This window comes from Euprymna scolopes, chromosome 7 (genome assembly GCF_053919585.1).
Source record: "Euprymna scolopes isolate OS-2025 chromosome 7, ASM5391958v1, whole genome shotgun sequence".
NCBI classification, from domain to species: domain Eukaryota; kingdom Metazoa; phylum Mollusca; class Cephalopoda; order Sepiida; family Sepiolidae; genus Euprymna; species Euprymna scolopes.
In genome coordinates this window covers 148,926,751-148,940,589 of record NC_136488.1, presented here as the reverse complement: position 1 = coordinate 148,940,589, position 13,839 = coordinate 148,926,751, and the positions used below count along the sequence as shown (strand labels likewise).

The 13,839-nt window shown below is 32.6% G+C and overlaps 1 protein-coding gene across 2 annotated transcripts in view; it reads left to right on the top strand.

Annotated features, from left to right (window-relative positions):
- The window catches only part of LOC145280050 (afadin- and alpha-actinin-binding protein B-like), a 114,816-nt gene that overhangs the window by 68,710 nt on the left and 32,267 nt on the right, over nucleotides 1-13,839 (top strand). For both annotated transcript variants that reach the window (XM_080131731.1, XM_080131730.1), the window contains exons 6-9: nucleotides 733-799; nucleotides 3,334-3,481; nucleotides 6,098-6,212; nucleotides 9,872-9,973. In XM_080131731.1, the coding sequence (XP_079987857.1) occupies nucleotides 733-799; nucleotides 3,334-3,481; nucleotides 6,098-6,212; nucleotides 9,872-9,973 (432 nt within the window). The remainder of the gene's footprint in view (nucleotides 1-732; nucleotides 800-3,333; nucleotides 3,482-6,097; nucleotides 6,213-9,871; nucleotides 9,974-13,839) is intronic.

Genomic DNA, 13,839 nt, shown 5'->3' with positions numbered 1-13,839 from the left:
CTTTTGAGAAGTGTATTTTGCTTTATTTTTTACGCGCCTGGGTGCCCAGCATTGCCTGGGTGCCCAGCATTGCCTGGGTGTTTGGAGGTGTGTATTGAGCAAAAAAAAAGAAAGTTGTAGTAGGAAGGCAGGTTCGAACCCGTGCCACAATGGCAGAAAAAAAATGTGGTGTCTTTGCTATTGCACTCATTGCCAAACCGGAAGTGACGTAGGTTTAAATTAAGGTTAGATAATCAAAAAGAGGGGATGCCTTTCGAAAATATTGGCGAAAAAGCGACTCTCCCTCCCTGTAAAAAAGTGCCTAGTTGAGGATGAAGGAATTAATGTTTTTAGCCAATTTTTCGATATTTGTTGTCCGAAGGGTCGAGCTTCAAAACGATATCGATCTCGTGAAAATCTGTCGCCTTTGTCGAAAGTTTTAGACAGACAGACATACAAACATACATACATTTAAACAGACAGGTGAGATTTATATAATAGATTGTCTTAACTTTATTTGGGGTGGGGGGGTATTTATCTTATTTTTTGTTTTGGGTATTTTTATTTGTCCTTGTCTTTTTTCTCTTTGGTGTTTTTTTTTTCTCTTGACTGTTTTCTTATATACAACTGTAGAATTTGATTTGTTACAGCCTATTAAAGCATTTTTCCTTTAACAATACTTTGCATATTTGAATGAAATAATGAAAATTAATATATAGGATTTCATTTCACTGTTTTGTCCTCTCCGTCTAGGTAATGAAGCAATAAATATTCTACCTAAGACAGACAGTAAAAGAGGCACCTGGAAAACAACGTCCAAGTAAGTTTAATTTTGTTCAAGTTTTTTGTTTATATCATTTTGCAAACGAGAAAAAATAGAACATTGAGATAAATGCAAGATTGATTTCATGTCACTCTGACAAAGGTGGATGTAATGAAAGACTTTATATTCATACATGATTTTAGGTGTTTAACTAAGAACCAATAAAAATGGGTCACAGTTTATGTATATTATTGATTTTTATCACAGACCTACTATACATACACATATATGGATATAATATAAAATTAAGTCAGTTGGATTATTGAAGTTGAACTCGTATAGTACTGCATCTGAAAAATCAATATTTAATTCTAACTAGCGTTTTTTTTTTCCCCTCCTGTTTTTTGCAATAAAACTTAAGTTTATTTCAAAGAATATTTATTCCATCCTGGAATATCGATAAAATGAAGACAATTTTTCAGTGCTCTAAAAGCAAAAATTACCTGTAATATTTTTAGTTCTTCATCGCTCTATTTTCACTAACAGATAATATTTTTTGTTGATATTAGCTTATTTTTTTTAATCATTTTACGATTGCAATAATAGGTATTAATTTTTAATTGCTGTTTGATTCGTGCTACATTAATTCCAGATGGTTCAAATAATTCTTAGTTTTCCATAAATTTTTTAATAATTATAAATCCTGTTTCGTTGCTAGTTATCTCTTGTGAATTTTTTTACATTTTTGATTTCATATATTTCATATATTTTTCATTAAATAAGTTGCACACACTTGATAGTCAAAACAGTGAGCTTCAAATGTAATTTAGCGAACGAGTTAGGTTATCTTTAAGCATATTTCCATACCAAAAAAAAACAGATTAGGCTGTCTGAAGATATTGGCTTCGTGGGATAAAATGCACCGAACATTTTTTTTTTTTTTTCCTATTCCTTTTTGCAGAACATAATTATGTTCTGCAAAGCCAAAAAACAACAACCCACATTCCCCCCCCCCGTTTCTTTTTCTCCCTCCCCCACTTCCTGACTGGTTTCTTAACATTAATACTATAACCCTTTTCCTTCTCAATTGCAAAACTCATGCATGTTCTGAAATGCAGACGACAAAAACAAAATCCACTATAAAACAACCAAACGCTACAAACTAGTAATTGAAGATACAAAGAGCTTGAAGAATAAAAACCTTCTACAAAATAACTGAATGCAACAGAAATAACCCATATACTATATTCGGCGTTAAATAACCCGAAAAGGGTGATATGCCATAAAACAGAACCAAACCAAAAAAAACATGACTTTAACCGTCTTTTTAAAACAAATATTAAAATATTCAGCAATGATTTTATACTATTTTTTTTTTTTTTTTTTTGTAATTTGAAACATTTTTCATGGTATAAAAAATGTACAAGAGAAATATTTAATTTTATTCAATAAAAAGACATTTTCTAACAAACTTTTATCAACACTAAATTAAAAAACAAGTTACACGTCTATTCTCTGCTTTCACCTATTTATACACTAATGACAAATGGGATTTATGCTTGATTTTATTCACATTACATTTAATATCGATTCTTTTAAGATATTAATACACTTCATAAGTCATCGCTTGACAAAATATGATTTTGTACAATATCATAGGTGTTATCTTTACTTACGAAAAAGTATTTTGAAAGCACTTCTATCCTTATGTTAATTACAGTTGTCGTTTTAATATTACATTGCAATTTAATATGTAACAGTGTAAACAATATTTGGAAATATTTCATATTGATTCTTTTTGTAGAAATTAGTATTTTTAGCTAGTATTGCAGTTACAGAAACGTTAAGGAAGACAACTCTGTCGAGATTATTTTTTCTCAAACTATTATCAAGTTTTACTCATCTCAAAAATAGAATAGTATAAATTAAAGATATTTTCTAATTCTTAATAAACCAGATTTAACATTTTTGTACATCGATTAAATATATCCTTGTAAGAGGATGGGGATACCATGGAATGGTTAATGCTTTTGTTTCACGTCATTAATAGTCTTCATTTGTTCTCACAGTGCATTAAAATAGTTGAATGATTCGGCAGATGTGAATATCAAAAATGTCATAAAATATACAATCCGTCAATAAGGGTTTTATACTTAATGAGGAACCCCTCCCTGGACTTTAGCCATCTTACTCTGTCCCGAGCTATCCGCTGCCATATGGGACCTATGTGTTGTATTAGGTCATCCTCCATCTCATTCTTTGTCTTCCCTTTGGCCTCTTCTGTTCACAAGGTGTCCATTCCATTGTCCTGAGGGACCATCTGTTATGTTGTCTGGCTACGTGCTCTGCCCATCCGTGTTTTGATGGCAGTATTAATGTCAATAACTCTCGTTTGTTGGCAGATCCAGATGTTTGTCTTTCTGTCTTGTAGAGTAATGCCTAACACTATCCTCTCCATCTTCCTTTTTTGCCACTGCCAAGATTTCACTTTGGTGAGTTGTCAGGGCCCATGTTTCAAAAAAAAAAAATTTTTTTTAATTATAAATGTGAAATAAAAACTTTCTCTTTATTTCCAATTTTTGTTTTTTAAGGCCTGAAGAATTGTACAAATTGATGTTACGAAACTATGAAGAAAAACAAAAAGAAATGTATCAAGAAAACCTTGATTTAAGGAATTGTCTGGCTTTGATACAGCATCGACTGCATTCCATTGTTGAGTCTTATAAAAGTCAATTTCAGGTAAATATCAGAATATTTTCCTTGCAAAGATTTTCGGAATGAAATCATACTGCTGCACATCTTATGGTTGACTTCTTTTTCTGCCGTATTGTTTCATTTTGTTTGTCACTGGTCATAACTGGTGCTACCAGATCAGGCTGTCTGAAGATATTGGCTTCCTGCGATGAAATACACTTAACATTAATGCTTTTTTGTTTTTTATGTTCTGCAAAACTGAAACCAAAAACAACAACCCAGCTTTTTTCCCTCTCCCATTGCAAAACTCATTCATGTTCTGCAGGGCAGGGAACAAAAACGATAAAATCCACTATAAAACAACCAAACCAAACACTACAAATTAACGATACAAAGAGCTTGAAGAATAAAAACCTTCTATAAAATAACTGAATGCAACATGAATACAATATATGCTGTAAAACAAAACAACCAAACCAAACTCTACAAATAAATATTTTAAATATAAAGAACTTGAAACATAAAAACTGTTTCCAAAATAACTTGATTTGGCATTAAATAACCCAAAAAGAGTTCATATGCTGTAAAACAAAACAATTAAACCACTGGTCATGAGTGGAAAAGCTATGTTATGCTGCTTCGTTTGGAAGATTACATTGTTACCATTACAAAAAAAAAAAAAATGTTAACAATTATACTGAAAGATTTTTTCAAATAATATTTTAAAATAGTCTTTTCAGATAAAGGAAATAACAGTAAGGAAAGGAAATAACAGTAAGGAAAATACAAAATAAAATTTTTTACATTTTCATCTCATCTCATCTGTCGTCTTTCAGGACGCTTCACCACCGAATCTACACAATTTCTCCAGTTCTCTTGATCTAGCATGACAGTTTGCAGATCCCGAACACTTTCCCATTCTGTGTCTTGTAGCAGGTTGTCAATGTAGATTATTATTTTTCTACAACGGTTTGGGTGTCCATCTGTTGGTATCCAGAGAACTAGTTTGCTTGATTCCTCTTCACTGTGTCTCATGTATTGAGGGCCATCTTGAGCATCTGTGTGTAACAGCCATATCTTCAACTTGTGACATGCACTCCATTTCCATTTTGATTTACCGAAATTTCAACAAAGTATAAACAAAATCTTTTTTTTTTTTTTTTTTTTTTTTAAAAACTTGTGATTTCATGTTCCATAAAGTTTTCATTCTGACAAAATTATCAAATTTATATTTGGATTCTTTGGTCTCATTTTGAGTGTTATTTTCAGAACATTTCAGTTAATGTAACCTCCGATCTTCAGGTGTACTGTGTCAAACTTTGAAATCTGCACAAAGTTTCAAACGGAACCTTTTATTTAATCGATCGGAAGAACATGCTCTCGTTCCATCAGCTATGACCAGGTAGAAGTCTTAAGCAATTCATAATTGTATTTTGAGTGTTACCTGCACTGATGACTGAAACGTGAAAATAACACTCAAGGTGAAAAGAGTGATCCGAATAATCCAAATAATATAATCAATCCTCATCTCAAAAAATTAGAAACAAAATTATCAAAGTCATGATTTTGTTTAAGTGAAAGCATTTCACTACTGAAGAAACTTACAATCAACAACATGGGCGGGTTACAGGATTTTCTACCAAAATAACGTTTAATATTTTGCAGTAGACTGAAAATGAAGCCAACTGTCAAATGTGAAAAGGATTAATTAAAATAGTTCATTAGTCTGAAAAAACTTCTTGATATTTTTTTTTTTTTTTAAACCAAATTAAGTTTTAAGGGTCTGAAGAAATGTTCTGATAAAAATAATTGAGATTTTTAACCTTTTTAGTTTGATATCGATAATTTTCGAGTTTTTCTTTCAAATACATTACTAGTTTAATTTATAGAATGTGGAATGAATTTATTATGTAAATGATAAAAATATAACAAAACTATATTTTCATTTAATAGTATGAATATTCGCTAATAGACCAGGACACTGGTTCAGTCTTCAGTAGAGTCGTACAAAAGACTAAAAAATAGTACACTCATAGCATTTGGCCATAAAAGCTGAAGATCCAATGAAAAGGAACTTTACATTGCCCATAATTATGGTTTATTCATTCATTTTGATTGGATAAATAAAGGGAAGTGAAGAAATAAAATACAAGTTTTTGCCAGTTGTTTTTTTTTCTCTAATTCTAAAAGAAAATGTGTAGTTACAGCTTCAACCAATTGTTGCTGTCAATTTTTATTTCATTTTACTAGCAGTGATAAAATTCATAAAAATACCATGGTCATTTAAAAAAAACAACAAAAACTTCATAATGCTAATCTTTCACTAAATTCCAAACTTGACCTAGGTTCTGTTCAGCGCACCTTTCATAAATTCAGCTCTCGTCATCATAACAGCTACCACTAATATATCATGTGGATAAATCTTGTATTCACCAAAATACTTGGTTTCTCGTTGAACCCATCTAGTGACTCCGTTATATGCAAGCTATATTTTATAGTTTTTATTTTTTTTACTCATTAAAATTGGTTATTCTAAACTCTGAGATCCATTTGGAGAAAGCTTTGATGTCTGCTTAGTGTTTGACTTTTAACTTTGTTCAAGATAAACAGTAATTAAAAATCTTGGTTAGTAAGAACAGAGGTGCATTTTTTTTTCTCCAGTTCAAAAAGACTGAAAGTGCCGAAAGCTCATGTGATGATGAATCTAGCAGTTTTGAAGAGGATGTCATGCAAGATGAGAAATTCGAACAACTTGTCAGCAATGGATCCATGTCCAGTAAGTATGACTTTATTTTGCCTCATCAAAGGAACAAGTTTAACAGACATTTTTATGTAGTAGTGGTGGGCATCTTTGTGATGGCCAAAAGGGAAAAAAATGGTAAAATCCTTGGCTCTTAGCCATGTGTGGAGACATAACTGGTTAATGTCTCAAACATCAACAATCAAGAAGTCCAAATTGAAGTTCGGGGATAAAATATGCGACGATTATAAAAGAAATTGAAAATTTTTTGTTTATTTCATCTTAAATTGAGTGCACGCTCCAGATAATGTAAAGATATCCATGAAAAAATGAAATGTAAAAAAACACTCCATATGAAGTTTTCTTTTTCTACCATTGAAAATTTTTTACAAATAGCAATTGAAAAAATCTGCTTGTAGTTATAGCAAATGGAATATATCTACATGAATAAATACATAAGTTTTTCCATTTTATCCCAACTATATTTACATCAAAACACATTTGACTTATGTAATTCAATTATACATTTAAAAAACATTTCTAATTTCGTTCTATTTTCTTACATATACACAATAGTTGTGTTTGTATTATTATTAGTACTAAGTGTTGTAATATTAAAGCTATATATAAAAAAACAAAGCGAAATTCAAAGTGTTTATTTTGAAATTCGAATGATAATTTTCTGTTAAGTTTATGCATACGTTTTACACACATCAACAACTTAAATTATCTTTGAATAATTTCTTTTAAAAAATAAACTCTGCTGTAAATACAATAGTCTCTTTAATAATTAAATAAATACTTTATTTTAAAAACAGTTTTTTTTGTTGTTGATGATACCACAATTCATTTGCCATAAACAAGAAAAACAAAAAGCCTCCTTCACTTCCCTATCTTTTCAAATTACAAAAATAAATATATATTTTTTAAATCTTAAGTTTTTGGTTATGTCTTTAATAATTTCATAATAGTGTTGTGTTGGTACTTTGTACATGCTCACATTCCCAAATCATTGCTGTGTTTGCATTTTTGTGAGTCTTCCGGACATTCAAACATAGATGGGAAAGACGTTATGTATGTAGTGTTTGTGCACATTGGCCAGTAATTAAGTTATCAGTATTTAAGTGTCTGTTTTTATGAGTGTTTTTTTTTTTTTTTTTTTTTTTTTTTTTTTTAGTGCTAGTGCCTCATGTGGAGAGCGATACCATTTTTATAAACTTTTAGAAGTGGTCGTTTATCTAGGAATTAGTTTCATTCTGGAATATGAGAATGTCTGGTCTCAGCCAATTAGAAAGGGCGGAACATTGCTAGGAAGTCGTTATTTAGGATTTGGAAATTGGAAAGAGTGTTATGTCTGTCTTGGCCGGTTACGGAGGGTGCAGTCACACTATAGTTGAAAATGTATAATAGGACCCGGTGACAACTAGTAATAGTGGTAGGACTAAATTTCTAGAGAGAAAAGTAGGGACTCTTTAAGATGTTGCAATTGTGATGGTGGTGCTCATCAGATGGAATGTAGTATTTTAATATCACGGCTGTATATGTAATCATAGTCGAAAGCTACATATAAATTGTGACTAATAGGCTAGGTTTCTATGTGGCCTCTGGTGTTGCAAACCTACAATACTTTGGTATAGAGGGGAATTTCTGCTGTCAAATTATTATATAGGAGATATATATAATCTCCTAGTTCCTGAATGGTAAAATGGCATATACTCTAAATTGTAGAATATATTTTATAATGATCAGTTTATTAGTTTAGAAGTAAATCATATATATATATATATATACTTAGGACAAACCAGCCACATAGACATACTTGTTTCACTTTTTCTAGGTCGATAATAAAAAGCTACGTAATAAAAAGAATGTATAATAGGTCAAAATGAAAAGCAATGGACTCTGTACAGAACCCGAAGTGAAATCTGGCCAGTAGAAAGAACTGATGTGAACAATACGATGGATGTGTAATGTGATTCATAAGTCTTAGATCTGATGACATTGAATAAAAATTAAGTTTGGACAGCATAGGTAGATATGTGTAGAACAGAAGACTTTGTTGGTTTGGTCACAATGAAAGAATGAATGAAAGTTCCTGGGTTTATAGATGTAGAACAGTCGTTGAAGTAGGGTCAGTTGGCAGAGGAGCTTGTGATAAGAATGGGTTTGAAAGAAAATGGAAGATAAAGACTTGGCCTTAAGTTAGTTTGGAAGTCAATTTCTAAAAGCTAACACATGCTGGCATGTAAAACAAACATTAAACGAAATATGAGCACGATTATTTCCGTCTACCAGAGAGATCAACCTAAAAAAGATCATATATCAATATAGCTATCATTTACAGCTGTAACAACATATCGATACTCTTTTGTATGCCTAAACATGGTAAATGGTTTCACCAACTTGTACAGTAGTTAGTATTTTTTTTTTTTACTAATGACTCTCCACTTATCAAGGTTAATGGATTGACAAGAATCTGTTGAATTGGATTTGAAGGCAACCATGTTCTAATTTTTAGGAAAGTAGTGCCATGGAAATGTGTTCCAAAGGGAGAAAGCGTTTGCAAAAGAGTTCTGTTTGTGAAAATTCTACTTTGCCTATGGTAACAAAATAAATTCTTGCTATAAAAGAACCAGAAATGAGACAGTCTAGCACCCTCCATCAAATAATATATATATATATATATATATATATATCGAGAGAGAGAGAGAGAGACCAGCAATATCTGTGCAAACAGAATCGAGCATCTAGATAAAAGTTCAGTTTGAACTGTGCGTAAGCAATGAAATGTGGTAGCAGTGCTCTATTTCAGGAAGCAATCCTTGCGCAGTTAAAAAGTGAGAAGTTGCTTTGTTTGATGGAGTAAATTCAGGTAACTTCTGCGTTTACTAAATAATTACAACTGTCAGCCAAGGGAGGAGTCAGGCTTCTGTGTACAGTGCGATGTATGAAAGTGAAACCTGATTAGTGAGAGTTGAGGACATGTGTTGCATGGAAAGAAATATGAGAATAATATGTGGGATGTGTAATGTTAGTTAAAAAGATGGGCTTAGTTCTGATGACCTCAAAGGAAGATTAAGTCTGGACAGTACAGCGAGATGTATGCAAAACAATTCTATGGAAATGTGTTCCAAAGAGGGAAAACCCTTGCGAAAAGCTGATTGTGAAAATTCTGCTTTGCTTGTGGGAGTAAAAAAAAATTCTTGCTGTAAAAGGACCAGAGATGAGAACACAGTTTAGCACCCTCCATGGAAATAATAAATATGAGAGACAGGCAACTTCTGTACAAAGGAGACGTCAATGGTTTGCCCATGTTGTAAGAATAAATGAAAGTCCTTAGGTCAATAGATGTAGAACAGTTGAGGTAACAGTTTCAGTTCATAGGGGAAGGTCAAGAAAGGAATTAGAGGAAGTAATAAAAAATAAACTTGAAAGGAGGAGGAGTAAATAAAAATATAGTCAGAGATATGTTAGTTTGGAAGTCAATTTCTTAAAGCTGTCCAACACATGCCAGCATCTAAAATAGATATTAAACTTAATAGTATGATGATTACATTACTAGTTATCAAAAGAACTCGATTCTTTGTATGAAGAATTTTGTGTATTCCTGGGGTGCTATTTTTATTAGATATCCAGTTCTCAAAAGAATTCAACATTTGAAAATTATTTTTTTATTTTATTTTTATTTTTTTCAGGTATTGATTATCTTCCATTTGAAATGAACAAAGAAATAATTATGAAGAATTTTAACAAATCCTGTCATGGTCTGGTACAACTTCTCAAAAGAGGATTACATGGTAAATTCCTCCTCAAATATCATTGACTTTTTTTTTTTAGTTTCACCTTGTTTGTTTTTTGTTATTCTTATATAATTTTTTTATATAAAATTCATTTTTTATATTCTACACTTAAAACTGTATATAAAAAAGTTTATTAAAAACTTTCAAAGAAAATCTCTTTGAATCTGTTCTGATAACGTACACTGTTATAAGAGATATAACATAATTCTTAATTTTTTATTAGCAATTTTCAGCATAACACAAGTAGATATAATTGCATTGAAGCATAATGTTAACAAATATTTAAGAAGTTCCGTATAAATAAAAATGTTCAATATTTATAATATATAAATATTTAACATTAACACACATATCCACACTCTAAAATAGGAACTTGAATGCCTACTAGACACTAGGCTCGAGTGTCTAAGGTCTTTCTGTACTGGGGTTTGTCAGGACAACTTAGCATGAGGATTCTTTTCGCTACAAGTAAAATCTGACCAAATATTCCAAGTCACATAGTATTCGTGGCCCAAATAATATCTCCTCACTATGGCTAACTCACATTAGCTTTTACGAGGAATGGTGCACCTTCTCCAAGTGATGTTACCTCAAGCATGAAGCTGGATACTCCACCAGACTAGATAAATTCTTGTCCTGAAATCCAGTAAGACCAAGAGACCACAAGAAATGTATACTATAACATATTTAAATGGTAAAATGGGGAAAGTAAAATTATGTTCTCAACTTCTTTACTAACTTTGTGTTTGAGATGTAAAGGAGAAATTCGATGGAATATTCAAATATCTATGTATCTCGTATCGTATAGAGATCAAGTGTTAGCCCCTTGATTTCTGAGAACTTCAACGGAAGTAAAATAAAAAAGTTTTTTTAAATACTTCTGACATTTTCCTCCAAAAAAAAAAACATAACTACAAATATGTTAATGAAATTAAAAGAATTGACTTATACGAACGCAATATTATGAAGATTAACATAAATATGGGACAAAAAACGAATGAATACATAAAAATAAAATCATTAAAGAAAACAATTGAATTTTAAAAGTCCATCTACTTTACCTATAATTTTAACTTTAGGCCTGACTTAGTTGCAGTACTAGCACACATTTCATAGGCATCTTTGATAACGAGATGAACTACACTGCTATATATTGTATGAATTGAGAAAAAAAAATATAAAAGAACATTGTTACTCACAAAATACTATATTATTTTTTTTTTTGTTCTTTTTAACCCTCTATAATTTAGATGATTAAAAAAATATTTATTGTTAATTTTAGATGGCAACATACTGAATGTAAGCAATAGATAGTTGCAATCTGAAGGTATTGGGTATCTACCCAAATACTGAACTAATACATATAAGGCATAGTCAAATCAATTCCCACATTATTTATGCCGTTATATTAATTTATTTACAATTAGACGAATTAGTTCAACTAGGTCATAAAGGGTTAAATTCAGCTTTTTTTTTCCATACCTTCCGCATTTTTTTTTAGCTTTCTAAAATATGAAAATCTCGTATATTTTTCATTGTCCCATGAGCCTTTTTTTTTTTTTGCTGGTCCTGAATATGACTTTAAAGCAGGGTTGCGGAGTCGGAAGGAGTCGGAGGTTTTAGTCGGAGTCGGAATTTTTTATCCGACTCCGAGTCCTTAAGTCTAATGAATTTATTGTTTTACATGGTTTTCCTGTTTGGTTTTTACCATTTTTTTTTTTTAATTACATTTTCTAATCAAACAAGGCACATTGCCAATTTGATGTAGGGGGCTGCTATCAGGGATCTAAGTTTCAAGGGTACTAGGGAGTTTAGCAGCAAGATGTCTGTTTACATTACACTTGAACTTCTGCATGTCAGTACAGTTAGGGAAGCAGGAAAACCGGAAGAGAATTCTAAAGTCTAGCAGTTCTGGGGAAGAAGCTATTAGAGTAGAAGGCTTTCTTACACCTAGAGATCTCTACTATGTAGGGGTGGGACTTTGCTGCTTTTCGGGTTTGTCGGGGGGTATTTTCATCGAGGAGGTACAAGAGCTTGTAGTTCGTCAGAGCATCCACCAGATACTTGTAAAGCAAGCAGAGGGATGCAACATTTCGTCGATAGGGCAGGGCAGCCCTGCCCTATCGACGAAATGTTGCATCCCTCTTATCTTAGATAACAGTTCAGGACCTATCAAGTTGGTGACTCTCTTTAGAACACTATCCAGGAGCGAGAGACTAGTAGCAGATGCATCAGTCGAAATGTGCAGCAGTACTCGATACATGGGCGAATGGTGGCTTTGTAGAGGTACAGGATACTTTCAGGCGTAAGTAACTTTCAAGCATGGTAGAGAGAGAGCCCATTTTCTTCGCAGCAGTCCTGGCAATGATCTCAATGTATTTATTCCAACTCATGTTCCCTGTGAACGTTAAGCCAAGGAGTTTGAACAAAGTACTTTCAGGTAATGTATCTTTAGCCATAACCATTGATGGTTGGTAAGGTTTCATGTAATTATTAAAGGAAACGAGCTTTGTCTTTGCAGCTTTGAACGTTACCATTCATTTCTGACCCAATTCCACTACAGAGTAAAGGTCTTCCTCTAGAGTTTCCGCCATTGCCTTAGATGTGTGCTCATTAGTTTTCCCCACGTGCCTGCTATAGAGCGTAATGTCATCAGCAAATATACCCATGTCAGAAACAATTTTATCTGGTAAGGATCGATCCCTGAGGTACACCTGCATTTATATTATATTGTTTGGACGTATGCCCATCGAGACAACATGGATTCTTCTCTCATTTAAGAAGGATTTAATTATGTTAAGTATTCGTCCAGTAATACCATAGATTTTATTTTCATAAGACCATCGTGTCATACCCTGTCAAAAGCCTTAGATGTATATAAGGCTACTGCCCTGCCCTGCCCTCCCCTCCCCTGCCTTATTCAGTGCTTGGTATGTATATGCATTGAGATTACAGTAGAATATCTGCAGTAGAACGGGCTTGCCTAAATCCATATTGATGGTCAAACATAAGTTTAGCAGGTGTAAGATAGTGAACTAGAGCTTGATTAATTAAAGACTCAAATATTTTGGCGAAAAGCGGGAGGAGATTAATTGGGCAATAATTTAATGGGTCAGTTCGTTTGCCAGAGATTTTGTAAACTGGTACCACAGAAGCAATATTCCAGCTGTCAGGAAAGCAAGATTCGGTAAGACATTTGTTAAAGAGTTTAGAGAGAATTGGAGCAACCTCAGCGGAGCAGTTTTTTTTTTTTTTTTTTTTTTTTTTTTTAATAGCACAGCCAGCATGAGATCGGGTCCACATGCTTTTGAGGTGTCTATGTTTTTTATGATATCATGTACTTGAGAAGGGGTGATTTTCTGATCATCTGGTGTGGTTTCTGTCCACAGAGGAAAATCAGGGAGGGAATGGTTTGCTGGGTCCAAGGTCGAGTTTGAGGGAAAATAACTGGCAAACATGTTAGCTTTCTCAGTTGCTGTACAAACAACCTCATGATTGTTGGATAGTGGGAGAATTATTGATTGCCCATTATTTACTACACTATTGTAGATTTTCCAGAAATCATGAGTTCCTAATTTCTGCACTTCAATGCGTTTCCTGGTGGTTTCAGTATATTCACTCTTAGCTGTTGCTACTTCTTTCTTACAATTACTTCTAGCTTCTATATACTTTGTCTGTTTGTACAGGACTTATGCTGGATGAATCTATGGTATACATGTTGCCTCTGAGCAGTGGCAGCTGCGCAAGTAGAAGTAAACCATTGGGTAGGGTTTTGTTATAGAACTTCCGTGTAGGAACATATGCTTCAATTGCTGCTTTGAACCATTCAGTAGTCTCATTTGGGCACTATTCTGCAGGAAGAG